Source organism: Callorhinus ursinus, unplaced genomic scaffold (assembly GCF_003265705.2).
Source record: "Callorhinus ursinus isolate GAN/ISIS: 27379988/994484 unplaced genomic scaffold, GSC_fseal_2.0 scaffold71, whole genome shotgun sequence".
In the NCBI taxonomy this organism is placed as follows: domain Eukaryota; kingdom Metazoa; phylum Chordata; class Mammalia; order Carnivora; family Otariidae; genus Callorhinus; species Callorhinus ursinus.
The window spans coordinates 1,643,699-1,658,353 of NW_027397133.1; the positions used below are offsets into that span (position 1 = coordinate 1,643,699).

General features: G+C 60.9%; 1 protein-coding gene across 3 annotated transcripts; it reads right to left on the reverse strand.

The window, feature by feature from the left end:
- Window positions 1-868: 868 nt before the first annotated feature.
- SCAF1 (SR-related CTD associated factor 1) lies at window positions 869-13,965 on the reverse strand. 3 transcript variants are annotated; one of them, XM_025849478.2, is made up of 11 exons: window positions 13,840-13,965; window positions 11,060-11,173; window positions 10,754-10,811; window positions 9,915-10,009; window positions 9,486-9,586; window positions 9,280-9,395; window positions 3,780-6,680; window positions 3,011-3,093; window positions 2,560-2,778; window positions 1,599-1,727; window positions 869-1,298 (listed from the first exon to the last, which is right to left on the reverse strand). In XM_025849478.2, exons 2-11 carry the CDS (start codon window positions 11,165-11,167, stop codon window positions 1,107-1,109), a joined length of 4,002 nt encoding a protein of 1,333 aa, XP_025705263.1. In that variant the 5' UTR covers window positions 11,168-11,173; window positions 13,840-13,965; the 3' UTR covers window positions 869-1,106. The 3 variants fall into 3 exon arrangements, with proteins under 3 accessions (XP_025705263.1, XP_025705264.1, XP_073742796.1); XM_025849479.2 differs by lacking the exon at window positions 13,840-13,965 and adding an exon at window positions 13,376-13,495; XM_073886695.1 differs by lacking the exons at window positions 11,060-11,173; window positions 13,840-13,965 and having other exon boundaries at window positions 9,486-9,614; window positions 10,754-10,806.
- Window positions 13,966-14,655: the final 690 nt, after the last annotated feature.

The following is a 14,655-nucleotide window of genomic DNA, read 5'->3' on the forward strand; positions in this document are numbered from 1 at the left end:
AGGTCACAAAGCAGGAAACACAAGATGGGTGAGAATCCAGTCGGACTCCAGGGTTGCTGCTCTCCAAGGGAGGCCCTGGGGCAGAATCTAGAACCCCTGTCTTGTCTATGGACAGTTCAGGCCACTGTCCAGTAGGCAAAGAGCCTTTCACCTGGATCATCCTGTCAGCTGGGGGAGGGGGGCTTAGGTCCCCTCCCAGCTCCTGCTGGGTGACCTCGGGCAAGTCCTGCTTTCCAGGCCGTGGGTCCCCCCTCTGCACGGGGCTGGAACAGGCAGTTGTACAAGAGTTCTGTGCCCTAGCCTTAAAACCCGCCCACCCCAGTGACCCCGGTGTTACCACCTCTCCTCACCAGGTCTGGGTTCGGGGTAATGGGGACTGATGGAGGCCAGTGTGGCCCTGACTCACTGTGTGGCCCCTGCTGCTCTGTGCCTCAGGTTCCCTCTCTACCCCAGGAGAGTGGGTAAGATCACCCCCGCCTCATAGCACTGGTAAAAAGAGAATCCAACTCACTGGGGGACAAAGATCCCGTTGCTGGGGCAATTCCAGGGCAGACCGATAGCACCCAGGTACCCTGAGCAGGTAGAACCTGGGACCCCAACACCCCACCCACCACCACTTTCTGTCAAGAGCAGCGGCTGACTATGTACCAGGTATGCTTCTAAGTGCTTCCCTTTGCCTGGGTCTTCATCCCCCCAACGCCCACTTCAAAGATCGGGAAACTGAGGCCCGGAGAGGCAAACGCACTTGGCCCGAGTCACAACCTGCTAACCACCCTCAGCCTTGGGCCAGAGCGCCTGCGTATCTCTTCTCAACCCTTTCCCAAACCGGTCTCTGAAAAGAAAGGGCTAAAATCATGGGGCTAAGGGCTAACATTTCATGAAATCTTTAATGAAATTGGGGGAGGGGCACAAACAGAAGGGAGGGGCAATGGGGACAGGCTTGGGGGCACGGGGCACAGGGGGCGGCAGGGCAGGGGGCTCTCCTCTTCCCTGCAGCAACCCTCCCCCAATCATCCCACTGATGGGGGGAGGGAAGTGGGGAGGTGGAGCCATAAATACGTCCAGAATTCCAAAGAGGCGAAGAAGGGAAGGGGTGGCTGAGGGTCTCAGAGAGGGGGCAAGGGCAGGCCTGGGCCACCCTTGTCAGGGGGCCCGGGCTCCTTGGGCGGTCGTGGGGGCCCTGGGGGGTCGCCTGGCTTGCGGCCGTGCTTGCGAAAGTAGCGGTAGCGTTGGACGTAGGCCCGCACCAAGTTGCTCACCTTCACTGGGTTGATCTCCCCGCTTTTGCTGTGGCAGATCTAGGGAGTGAGGGGCAGCTGCAGTCACCCCCAGGGTCCTCTCCACCTGGACTGCTGAGCACAGCTTGCGACCAGGATGGGAGCTGCTCCCTCCCAATTCCAGGCCTACGCCCCTACGTGTGCCCGTGATGCCAGCGGGATAGGCCCCCGCGGGCTTGAGCAAATCCTGTCACCCTCCTCGCCTTCCCGACAGACCCGCCACTCCCGGCTCCCCGTCTGTGTGACATCGGCGTGCGCGTGTCCGTCTCTCCTTCTCATGCTCTCCCCACCTCTGTGTACCTGTCCCCCCCGGGGCCCCACCTTGTGGACAGCCTTCCTCAGGATGTCCTTGTACTCCTCCTTGGTGATGTCCTTCTTCTGATAGTACGGCTTGATGGCCAGTTTCACCTCCTCCACCGCCCGCTCCTGTGTGTGCAGCTTCTTCAAATACTGGCAGAGGTGGCAACAGGGTGGGAAGAAGGGACGGCAAAGGCCAGATGAGTTCCTGCAGAAGCCCTGGCCTCCCCTCCCCTGCCTGCCAGCTCAGCCTCTGCCCTGCGCTCCCCTTGCTGCAGTCACCCCAGACCACAGGCCAGGCTGGGCCTCTGAAAGTCACTTGTGCATCCGCTCGGCTGGACCCTGGGCCCTCCCTGGTGGCCCTGGACCAGGAACCACACGTCCACTGCCCGCACAAAATGTACACGAAGTAAGAGGTGGGCAATGCCATCTTCCGGGCAACGGGCTGTTGGACCAGGACAGGAAAACATCCAGACGTGACCGAAAGGAAAATCTCCCTGAGGCCCATGGGCAGGAGCCAGATGCAGCTGAAGAAAAACCTGTTCGAATTTGCCTGGCAACCACTCTTCCTCCTGCCCTACAACAGATGCCTGATCTTCCTTTTGGAAACCGCCCTCCCTCTTACCCAGAAAGACGGGAGGCAGGGATAGGAGTAACCACGACGTACACAGTCGCACGGGTGCGTGTCGGCACACGGGTGTGCTTACGTCCTTGTATTTCTGTACCTCTCCCCGTCTCCACGCGCACGTAATTTAAAAAAAACAAAACAAACAAACAAAAAAAAAACCACCTGCCCAGCGCGCATTTCCCGCTCATCCGTTTGAGGGAAAGTCGAGTTCCTTACAATTTAATGACTTTGGTTGGCTCTAAGTTCCCGCCTGTTGGCATCAGTCTCCTGTCCTCCTTGGGCCCCTGCGTCTCAGCATCTGTTCCCATTCTCTGCAAAGCTGCCACCAGCCACCCACCTCCCCCAAGCCCAGCGCACCTTGTCTGTGTCCCCACGGCCCTCGGAGCTGCTGCTGCCCTCTCGCTTGTCGGATGCTGCAGCCAGCCCAGTGGGGGTGGGAGGGGTTGAGCCGCAGCCCCCCAGGGGGAGGCTGCCAGGGAGCAGGTAGCTGGAGGGGCCAGGGGGCAGACCCAGAGACGTGGGCACAGGAGTTGGTGTCACCCCCAGACTAGAGGGTGGCTTTCGGTGGCTGAGGATCTGCGGGAAGAGGTTGGAGAGAGGATGAACAAAGGGAGGGGGAGAGGAAGGGGGACAATGCACCCCCATTATTCCCGCCCCGGTTTCCCAAGGGTCCCAGGGGCCAGAGGCTCCTCTTCTGGCCAATCCCTTCCTTGTCCCAAGGCCTGCTGGGAATTGCAGTTCCTCCCCTAACCAGAGTCAGGGGACAAGGGAAGGGACTGTGGGGACTCTTCCCCCCGGGGGGGCCCACCTGGTTGGTGGCCTGGATCAGCTCCTGGGCCTTTGCTCGGCTCGCCAGATTGGCTTCCTCCATCTTGAAGAGAAGTGCAGTCACTGCAAGAGGCGGACAGTTGAGGACAAGGAGATCAGGAGTTGAACGCGAGAGGGGCCGGTGAGCGTCGCCTGGCCCCCTGCTGCCATCCCCCACCCTGGGCGGCCCCTAGAGAGGCCACGGGTCTCGGGCTCAGAGCTGGGAAAAGGGGGCCTCAGCCACTGAGAGAACCACTCTGCAACCCCCGACCCCGTTCTTAGGACGTAAGGTACGTGCGTGGTCAGGGGGCAATATGGCCAGGCCACTCAGGGACAAGGTGGGGGCGGAGATGAGATTCTGTCTCAAGCCCCCTGTGGCCTACTGCCACCCCCCAAGGGACACTGCTCCCTGCTCACCCTCTTCTTTCTGGCCCTTCTACCGCCTCGCCTACCCCAGTCCGCCTCCAGGCGGCCCCCAGGACACGGCCGACCCCTCCGGTCTGCGCTGGCCTAGCCGCCCCCCGCACTCATCTGCCTGCCCTCTCCCAGCACACCCAGGCACCACCGAGCCTTCTGGACAGACCCTGATCCAGCCCTCACCCACCCAAGCCCCTCACAGCCTGGGACACTCCATACCGACCCCTTCCAAGGCAGCTCCACCACCTCCAAGTCTGTCCCCCTGCAACCTCATCCTCTCAACCCTGTCTCTGCCCCAGCCTGCCCCCCCCTCTGCCCCCCGCCCCCCGCCCCCAGCCCCAGGGCACACTCACAGGCCAGGACGCCGCTGGTGGTGCAGTCCACACCGGCAGGCAGGTTCCAGGGCATGGGCGGGGGCAGCGTGGGCAGCTGGGAGACACGGGTGGCCGGCCCGTCTTCTGCCCCCGAGTCACCGGCTGTGGACCCCGCGCTAGGGGCAGTGCTTGGGGCGGCCGCGGCCGTGCTGGTGGCTGTGGTGGTGGCGGGCTGCTGCTCCTCCTCCTCCTCCTCCTCCTCCTCCTCTTCCTCCTCCTCCTCCTCCTCCTCTGCCCCGCCTCGGACCCCAGCCTCCTCGGTGGCCTCTTCGGGAAGGAAGGAGACCTCGGGTGTCTTGCAGCTGCTATCCACGGTCTGCGAGTCCGGCGTGAGCGCGGGGGGCGGAGGGGCTGCCTTAGGGGGCGGGGTGCTGGGGGCCTTGGCTGCCCGCTCTTCCCCGGACCAGGACGTCTCCTCCACCCCCTTGGCCCCCGCCGCCTGGCTGCAGCTGTCCGCCTTGGACTTCTTCAGCGTCACAGGGCCGCCGCCGCCCCCACCGCTGCCCCCGCCGCGGATCTTTTTCCTGGTCTTGGATGGCTTGGTCTTTCCCTTGGTCCCCTTGGCTTTCTTGGCCCCGGCCTTGGCCTTGACCTTGGTCTTTTTGGGCTTGGTGCTGCCCGGAGCTGCTTTGGCCACTTCTGCAGGGGCCCGCTCATCGGGCTTGAGGAAGGGGGAGCGGCTCTCCCGGTCGCGGCTGAACTTGACCCCGATGGAGCCCAGGCCGGCCGACGCCGCCTCCTTGGCTGGCGTGGTACTGCTAACGCCTTCGCGGATCAGCACCGCCACCTTGGACTGCAGCTTCACCTTCCGGGAGGAAGACGAGCACGAGGAGGAGGAGGAGCCCGAGCCACTGCTGACCGGTGGCTTCGGCGGGGGCCCCGAGGAGGGCGCCGACTCCTTGGGAGGCCGAGCCTTCTTGGATGACCTGTCCCTGTCCCTGTCCCTGTCCCGGTCCCGATCCCCCCCATCCAGCGCCTTCCGCCGTGATCCCTTCTCCCGGGAGGAAGAGGAGGAGGAAGCAGCCCCCGAGCGGCGCCGGTCCTTCTCGCTGCTCTTGCCGCCCCGCTCCTCGGCGCTCAGTCCCTCGGAGTCGTACAGAACCTCGCGCTTGGGCGACGAGGCCGGGGCCGGGGAGGGGCCTCGGGGGTCGGACTTGTCAGGCCGGCCCACGGTGATGGTCCGCTTGATGGCGAAGAGATCGTGGTCCGTGAGGTCCTGGATGGAAGGTGGCACGGCCCCCCGGCGGCGGCTGTCGCGCTCTCCACCCAAGGAGCTGGAGCCGGAGGGCGGCTGGGTGGGCACCGGGGCCTTCTCGCTGTCCCCGGACCGCTTCTCTCCCCGGGACCGCGACCGCTTCTTCTTCTTCTTGCTGCCGCCGCCATCTCGGTGCTTGCCGCGGTGCCGCTCGCGCCTGGACGACGACGAGGAGGAGGTGGCGGGGGGCGGGGAGGCCGAGCGCCGCCGCCGCCGCCGCTTCTCCCGGGACCGGGACCTGCGGCTGCCCCCGCGGCGGCGGTCGGCGCTGCGAGAGCGGCGGCGGGCCGAGCGGGACCGCGAGCGGCGGCGGGCGGACGCCGAGGCGTGCGAGCCCGGCTTGCGGTCCCGGGAGCGGTGCTTCTTGGAGTCCCAGGGGGAGGCCGGGGCCGGTGGGGCCGACGGCGCGCCCGACGAGGACGAGGCGGCCTCCTTGGCCTCGCCGCCGCTCCGCTTGCGCTCCCGCCTCGACTTCTTGCGGGTGGGGGGCCCCGCGGGGGCGGCGGCGGCGGCGGCGGCGGCGGCGGCTGCGGCGGCGGCGGCGGCGGCAGCGGCGGCGACGGCCGGGGAGGGCGAGCGCTGGCGGTAGCGCTCCCGCCGCTGGGTCAGGATCTTGCGGCGCAGGTCCAGGCCGCCCCAGCGCGTGTCGGCGGCCGGCGGGGCCGGGGCCGGCTCGCCTAGGTCCACCTGCAGGGCGCCCTCGCCGTCTGACTCAGCGTGCAGAGACAAGAAGTCGTCCCCCTCAGGGGCCCGGGCAGCGGGCGGCGGGGGCGGGGGCTGGGCCGCGGGGGGTGCCGCAACGGCAGGAGGGGGGCGGGCCGCCCGGCCGCCGCCGCCGCCGCCGCCGCCGCCGCCGGCGGCCCGAAAGAGGGACACCGCCACCCTGGGCTCCTCCTCAGGCTGGACGATCTCGCCCTCCTCAATCTCTGAGTCGCCCGGCGGCAGCAGGGTTGGCGGGATGGCGGCTCCACCGGCTGTCACCACCTCCACCGAGACCTTGCCTTCCCGACAGGCCTCCGCCTCGGTCCCCACCACGAAGACACGCCGGCGGGTGGCTCCGTCCACCCGGGTGGAGTCCACCTGGGGCGGCGTCCCAGGGGCTGGCGTTGGCTGTGGGGGCTGGGGGTCCGGGCGGGGGCTCTCGTCACCTGGGAAGTCCTGGCTCAGGCTGTTGTCATCATAGATGCCCGCCAGGGTCTCCGAGATGCGACTGATGCTCTGAGACAAGCCTTCCTCTTCCTCTTCTTCCTCTTCTTCCTCTTCCTCCTCCTCTTCCTCCTCCTCCTCCTCCTCTTCCTCAGGAGAGGGGGTCCCCGCTGATGAGCTGGGGTTCGAGCCAGTGGGCTCGAAGGGGTCGTACTTCTGCTCCGGAGCAGGTGGCGGGGAGTAGGCCTCGTCGGTGGGGTGGAAGGGGTCATAGATGTCGAATCGGGGGGCAGGTGGAGCCGGGGGTGCTGGGGGTGGGGGAGGTGGGGGAGGGGAAGGGGAGGAGGATGAAGGAGAAGGGGAGGGTGAGGAGGACGCAGAGGAGGGGGCAGGGGGCGGGGCGGGGCCCCCGTCTCCGGTGCCCAAGGTGAGGAGGTGGCGGGCACAGGAGGGTCGAGAAGAGTGGGGCTGTGGAGAAACTGCAAAGGAACGGTGGAGATGGAGAACCGTGGTCAGGTGCACACCCTCCTCCTGGGGTCCTGCACAGGGGCCCGCAGGCAGGACGCCACCCCAGCCACTGCCCCCCTCCGGCGGCCCTCGCTGCGCCAGCAGGCCCGGCTCTCAGCACTTCACTCGGCTCGACTCACAGCACGTTCCCACAACCCCCTGCTGCAGGTACTATGTCCTTACCGGAGGACACTGAGGCTCAGGGAGCTGCAGTATCTTCCCAAAGGGCCCACAGCGGGGAGACGCTGAGGTGCAAACTCGGTCAGCCGAGCCTGTGCTCCCATACCCTGAGACGTCCACTGGCCTGCAGCCCAAGAGCTCCCTGACTGGTGTTACCACAGAAGCCACGGGCCAGAGTGGGGCAGCCAGGATTTGAACCCAAGACCACCTGCAAGGTCGAGCTCTGGCCCGCCACTCCGGCTGCCTCTGGTGGAAATTTATCATTTTACGGAGGGCATCGCGTGTGGCTGCAAAGGTGACAACTCCCTCTCGAGAGCCAGGAAATGGCAGAGCTGGGGAGCCCTGACTGCCGGAGTCCTCACCCAACGTACGTCACTCTGTGACGAGCCCCATCCGAGGGGCTGCATCTGCTCAGGACTCAGAGACACCACTGACAGGCGACAGAAACAACCAGTGTCCGCCACCCTCCTACCGGCCAGGCATCGTGCTTTCCTGCGCTACCACCTCTGCCCTCCCGAGACCGGGCTTTCTGAGGACATGGTCTCAGCGCCATAAATCCCACACGCAGAGACAACGGACCAGGGCTGCACCGCCTGACACACATGGGGGTGCCAAGGCCCCCCTCTCAACCACATACTATAGGGACCCTGCGACGGCCAGGACGCCAGCATGGTCAGGTGGACAGTGCCAGGACAGCCGGGGCTGAAGAGAGCAGTCCCAGAGCTGCCTCTCAACCCGACCCCAGGCTCTGAGCCCTCACCCGTGACGTGACCAAGGACAAGGACCTCAACGGCTGCCTGCCTTGGTTTCCTCATCTCTACAATGGGGGTTCACACATTCTTCATTCAGGACATTTTTACTGATTACCTATCTTGTGCCAAGTACGGTTTGGGGTACTAGGAATAGAACAGTGAACACAAGAGACAAAGTCCCTGCCTTCAAGGAGCTCGTATCGAGCAGGGAGAGAAATCTCAATGAGCCACACAGAAAGCCTGCCAGCTGCTGAGGGCTGAGGAAGAAGATAAAGCAGGAGGGGGCGCCTGGGTGGCGCAGTCGGTTAGGCCTCCGACTCTTGATTTTGGCTCAGGTCATGATCTCAGGGTCGTGAGATCGAGCCCTGCGTTGGGCTCCATAGTCAACAGGGAGCCTGCTTGAGATTCTCTCTCTCCCTCTGCCCCCCCCCACCCCTCCAAAATAAAAATCAATCTAAGAAAGGAAGAAAGAAAAGAAAGCAGAGAAGGATGGTGATGATAGTGTTCACACCTCACGAGGACAAGTGGACTAGACGAGCAGCTCTGTGGAACGAACTAGACTGCGCCCGGCACCACGAGGACTCGGCGAGCATGAGCTCTTGCTACCCTGCTTATGAATTATTACCACCACCAGATGTAGAAAACAGTCCACAGGCTGGAGCAGTCTGGAACTGCAAGACAGCCACTTCTTTATATAATTTTTATATGACATAGGAATACGGGTGAGTTTTTTTCCCCTAAGTGTTTAATAGTTTCCAAATGGAGAAAGAAAACCATCTGTGATAAGAAAATAAAACATAACCCCAGCATCCCCCCGGCCAAAACAGCTCTTAGGTTCCAGATACATCCGTTATCACTGAAGGCCTGGAGCCAAATCCCCAAGGCCATCTGTTTTCGTCAATAAAGTTTTATTAGGGCACTACCGTGCCCCTTTGTTCACTTATCCTCTATGGCTTCTAATTTGAAAAGAAATGAAGATATTCTTGTGGGCCCCCAAGAGTGTGGTGGGCCCCAGGTACAATGTTCCCTGAGCCAAATGGGTAAGTCAACCCACAGCTGTAAAAAAAGGTGAAGGGAAACATAAACTGGCCAGGCACGGGAGAGCCAGTCAGCTGCAGAACAGTACCCCTAGCTGCCCTCATGCTACACCTGAGCCCCCTGAGCCTTCCTCTCCTCGCCACCCCTCCCAACTGTGGACATTTGTACAGAAGCGAAGTCTAAACCTGGGGTTCCCACCAGGGTCCCAGGGGCCAGCAGCAGGGGCATCACCGACGAACTGGTCAGACATGCAAATTCCCAGGCCCCACACCTCAGACTCCCTGAATCAGAAACTCAGAGCTAAGGCCCCTCCCCCCGCCCCCCCGCTCCCAGGGAGATGAATTCCCACTGCAGTTCCACTGCCACGTGGAGCCCAGGACGCTGAGTGCCTCGCTCGTGCCAACGACTCCTACGTGCTAGTGATCACGTCAGTGTTCGCTTTACGTATGTCTGTCCGTAAGCACAGCCTTTATTTTGGTCTAACAGGCAAAGGCTTAAAGGTTTTGTTTAAATGACATGATCGCTACTATTACTACCAACGACAGCTGACTCCCGCACAACTCTGAGGCCGCCTGCTCAGCTCCGCCCTGGCCCCACATACCCGTTTTGCCTGTCCTCCAGGCCCTGAGACGGGGCAGCAGGCTAGGCACGGGCAGAGGAATCGGATCCCTGTCCCCGATTCGGACCTCGGCCACCAGCTCCAGCATGTCCTCGCTTCTGCAGGGCAGAAGGGGGTGAGTGAGCCCAAGGGAAGCTTCCAGCTCCCACACCAAAGGCCTCTCCCACTCCAGCTGCCCAACTACTCACTCGCCAGGCCGCAGGTCCAGGTGGCTGGGAACCCAGGTATCTGGGGGATCCAGAACACTCACCAGCCCCGTGAGGAAGCTGTCTGCGGCCATGTCCAACACCTGGAATAGGCCAGGAGGGGCTCCAACCCTGTCCCTGCTCATGTAAGGACCCACAAATCCCATTTCCCCAGCCCCTAAACTCTCAGGAACCCGAACATCTGAAACCCCAAGAAAATGCAGGGATCCAACCAATCCCCTCATCCTGACTTGCCTCAGGGACCCAAGGCTCACCCCCACAGATGACGCCCCCAGCCCCTCCACTACTGCTGCTGATCTACTCCAGCCCCAGGAGTCTGGGTCCCCAAACCCAACTCCAGGATCCAGACTCCAGTGACCTAGCTCCCCCAATCCCCACAGTCTGGGCCCCCAGCCCCCTGTTCTTACTCACAGTAGCCGTGTCAGTCCCCCCTGACTCCTGGGAACGGGGCTCTGACCGTGGGCTCCGGCAGCGCCTCCATCGAAGGCCATGACACCGGGAGCCATCTGGAGAGAGATTTGCACGGGGGGTTGGAAGCAGGGGACTAGACACAGAGACTCTGTGGGGCAGAGGAAAAAGGAGCCTGCCCTAGCTCTTGACAAGGGAACCAAGTGCCTGCCTGTTCGCCCTGCCTCCATCCACCACCCCCCAACTTGGGTCCCGGAAGGACATCCCCAACACCATTCTGAGGTGCCAACATTCTCACCCTTCTGTCTTCCTAGCTGCCCTCAGGATGATGTCCAGACAAGTCAGTGTGGCATTAGAACCTTGCTGTGACCCAGTCCCCATGGAGCTCTCCTGCCTTGCCTCCTGCTCACACCCCCATGCCCACCAGCCCCAAAGAACCACAGCTCAGTCCTGCCAGGTGCCCCGGTGCTGTGTGCCTGCTGGGTGCCTCCGCCTACCAGGTTTTACTCTTTACCGGACAACTCTAATACCTCCTTAGAGACCAGTTCACCTGCCTCCCCCTCTAGGAAGCCTTCCCAGACCCCACCCCCCGACACACTCCCTTAACTGGGCCTCCTGCCCTGTCACAGTGCCTCGGGCTACGTCTGCGCTCTGAAAGGGTCTCCCTTCCACCAGACTGGGAGCCCCTCCAAGGCAGCCGTGGGGTCTGACCCATCTTTGGCTCCCTGTGCCAGCACGAGGGTTGGTACCCAGGAGGCCTCAGAAAAGCGGTTATGAATGAAATTAGGATAAAGGACACAGAGATGGGACAGGAGGCTAAGAAGAACCAGAACCCATCATACCTTTATCATTTGGCAGATCCCCCTGCAGGGAACTTCCCACAGCCTGCTGAATGGCCCGCTAGAGAAAAGGTGAAGGGTGAAGGGGGTGGAAAGAAAGGGCAGTCAGGGGACTCCTGCAAATGGTCACAAGCTCTGCTCCTGGGAGACCGCCATGCCAGACACCCCTATAACCAAACTCAAACCCTTCAGAGGAGCCAAGAGTCCAGGTCCTCAGCCCCTCCTCCCCCCCAGGGCCCAGGAATCGGGCCCTGAAATCTGAACTTGCAGCCCATCCTTCCCTTGGCCCCGGGTGTCTAGCAGCCTTACCAGGATAAAGGCAGAAGGAGAAAGCGTGGGGTCTCTGTCCGGTGGACCATCCCCCCGATCCTCGCCCGACTCCTCTGTCTTCCCTCGAGATTCATCTTCTTCCTCCATGGTCACCTGGCGGTTGAGGGGGTGAGTTTGGAGTGGAGGCCGGGGTGGGGGAGGGAAGCAGGAAATGGATGCAAAGACCGCAAGGGCTGCCAACATTGCTTTGATCAGCATCCCCTCTGGCATCCCTCCCCTCTATCACCGCACTCCAGTCCTTGGGCGAGCCTCAGGCCCAGTGCAGCCATCGGAGGGACCAGAGTGGGCTCTCTTCCCTTGCCTGGACCCCAGCTGCCTCCTTTGTAGGCCTTCCCAGCCTCCCGTTTCAACACTGCACTCCCAAGTGCCCACGGGTTCCCCCACGGCCAAGCTTTAAGACCTCACTGCCCACCCTCCTAAGAGCCAACCCAACGCCAAGATTTTTATTTTTGGTTGAGTTGTGATTTCAAATACCGTGCCCTATAGTCTCGTAAACCCTCCTTTCTCAAACTCAGATATGTGCCAGTGGGCTGGGTGTACCTCAAATACCACCAACTGCCTCCAGCATCAATTCTCCTCGATGGCGCGGAACCCAAAAATTGTATTTATATGCAAAAGAGGGAACTACAATAGAGCGATGTACAAAACCAGCACTGAACTGAAAACACTGCTTTCAGAAAGGCATGCTGTCCATCCCACCCCACAGAGGGCATCCACCTATGGCCTATCTGTCCATTGGATGAAAGCATGGCTCAAGCTTTCATGACCTCACAGAAATTCTTAGATTATACTAAAGTTGAGAGATTATCTTTCACACTCCTGGGTGCCTGGATTAGGGCTTCCGAAAGCATGACTATTTCAGCTGCAGGCTTCCCTGTAACCATCAAATCTGCTACTTTGAAAACAATATCCAGTCTCAGAGTTCCCAGAAAGCTTTGAGACCTGTAAACCCTCACCCCTGCCCCTGACTTGTTGTGCTTATCTGGAAATGGGCACAATAGGAATATCTACCTCCAAGGGCTGTGAGATTTGAAAGCGGGCTGACTTCTGCCACAGAATCAGCACAGTCCAAGCACTCAATACAAAGTAACAATAATTAGCATTATTAGCCTTCAGAGGCCCAGGTTTATCTCCGCCACTCTCCCAGCTGCATACCTGCAAAGCAAACACCCCTCCTGGTCTCTCTCCTGCCACAGATTTCCAAGCTACGTCAAAGAACCCAGCCATGAGCCTGTGGCTCCTTCCACTAACATGGCCTGCCTATAAACCCCTATGGACAGTTCCCAGGCCTGGACCTGCTCTCCAGCACCTCTGGGGGAAGCACATGCTACGCTAAACAGTGACTGTCACGTAACAGAAGCCTAATCAAGATCTGCTGAGTACAGACACACAGATCTCCAAGCCCTCTGCGGTGTATGAAGATGCTCCCTTGCCCACTTAGACATGCCCTGGGCTTTGCAGACACACCCATGGCTCCTCAGATCTTTTCAACATGAAAAGACATTCTGCCGACATTGCTAGGTCCCTCTAGATCAGTGTTTCCCAAACCACAGTCTGATAGCAGTATAGTGGTTCACAAATAGCTTGTTATTAAAAAAAATAAATTGAACGCAGTAGAAAATTCTTCACAGTACATCACAAATAGTAAGTGGAAATATTAGTTAATGGGACTTTGGTATTAAATACATATGTCAGTATGCAATGGGTCTCAATAAAAAATGTACTTCTTACTGTAGATCAAGGTCAAAAGAATTTGAAAAGCATTGCACTAAATGAGTCTAGATGATCCTACAGACTTCCCCACACTAATGTGGACTAATTCTAATGTCTATAGCTCCAGGGCAATGCAGAATTTAAAAACATTTTTTCATTTGAATTACATTATAAAGTGCAAGTACATTTGAGCTGGGCAAATTTTCCAATACTCTCCTTTGTCTTGTTCTCCACGCGATTATCCAGCCCCAAAAGGCATTCGAATTTGCTCCAGGCATAAAGACTGCACTCTTGCAGTCACACTGAAAGCCACCTAGATGGTTCCAGGTCCTTCTAACTGCCCCCAGCCTCCTGTCACCCAGATTAGGCACTCTTCAGACGTTAGAGACCCATCCAGGCCTCACAGCACACCTCAGTATTTGCCTCCCTCCCTTGGTGGGCATATCCCACCCCTCTGGGTGGCCCTAAAAGACTTCCTAGCCCTCGAACAGTTCTTCCAGGCCCGCTAAATGGCCCCAGACCCATGTAGGTGAGCCGCATCAAGTCAGCCCATGTAGACACTCCCAGCCCTAAGAGACATACCCCGGGTGCTACAGATGGCTCTGCAGATACTCCTCTGCTCTTGCAGACCTCCTTCACCCTGGGACATATCTCAAGATCTCAAGATGGCCCCAGAACCCTATAAACAGACCCTAACCTCGGGTCAGCCCATAAAGACGATCAACAGTGCCTATAGAAATGACCCAGGCCAGCGAAGTGATGGAGAGCAGGCTCCAGTCCCGGTCCAGCCCGGTGGACGTCCCCAGTCCTCACGGGGACGCCCCGTAGATGCCCCCCGGAACCCACAGACGCGTCCCGGGGCCTTGAGAAGGCCCCCCGCTCGGCACTAGGTTCCGCCGCCGCTGCCGGGCCAGAGGCCTCCCCGCTGAGTCCTCCAAGGCCCCGCGGCGTGTGGGGAGGACCCCGGGACAACTAGCGACCCGACTCCGCCCCGCCCACCCCGATAGGCCCGAGCCCCGCGGCCCAGACTGCCGCCGCCATCTTACCCCGCCGCTCGGGCTGCGGCTCCGGCCCCGGCGCGGGGCGGGGCGGGCTGGGGGGGTTCGCGAGCAGAGGGAGGAGAGGGGCGGAGCTTAAACGCCGCCGAGCTTGCCGGGACTTCAAGTACCGAGCACGGTGCCGTGAAGGCTCGTGGGAAGTCTCCGGACTCAGTTTCCCAGAAGTCAACGGGGCACACAGGCAGGGGCGCGCGCGACGGACGCCGGGAGGCGTAGTCCGCGCGTCGCCTCCGTCGCGCGGGGACAGCATGGAGGTGAGAGGTGAAGGGGGCGGGGTTGCGGTAGCTCGCGACAAGGCCCCACGGCGCCCTGCGCGCGCGCGCGGAGAGAGAGAGAGAGAGAGAGAGAGAGAGAGAGAGAGAGCGCGCGAGCGAGCTGCGGAACGGGAAGTGACGTGAGAGCCCTGAGCAGGGCCGCTGCAAGGGAATTGTAGTTCCAAAAAGTGGGCGGGAGAAAGAAAGCTGGACTGGCTGGGGGTTGCGCCGCCCAGCTTCTGGGGATCCCAGAATATCCCGGTCTCCTAAGTGCCCTCTAAATTTAGAACCAACGAGCCCGACCCTACAACCTCCTCCTCATTTAGGATGGAAAAGTCCAAATTCCGATTTCCTCTCAGCAGGAGTCCGGACTCCCTTTTTCCTCCTCCCTGGAACTTGGGAGTTCGACCCCTCCTTCCTCACAAGCAGGAGTCGGGCCCTCATGCCCATTCTTCCTCCATCCTTCCATTCCTGGTCTCAAGCTCGTACTTCACACAGACACAGACACAAGTGTTCGGGTTCCCAATCCGAATTCCCTCAGATCCAGATT

Coding starts and splice junctions, on each gene's coding strand:
- SCAF1 (XM_025849478.2), bottom strand. CDS start 11,167: ATGGAGGAAGAAGATGAATCTCGAGGGAAGACAGAGGAGTCGGGCGAG. Junction 9,396..9,485: donor CTGGACCTGCGGCCTGGCGA/GTGAGTAGTTGG, acceptor TCTGCCCTGCAG/AAGCGAGGACATGCTGGAGC. Junction 3,094..3,779: donor CACCAGCGGCGTCCTGGCCT/GTGAGTGTGCCC, acceptor CGCCTCTTGCAG/TGACTGCACTTCTCTTCAAG.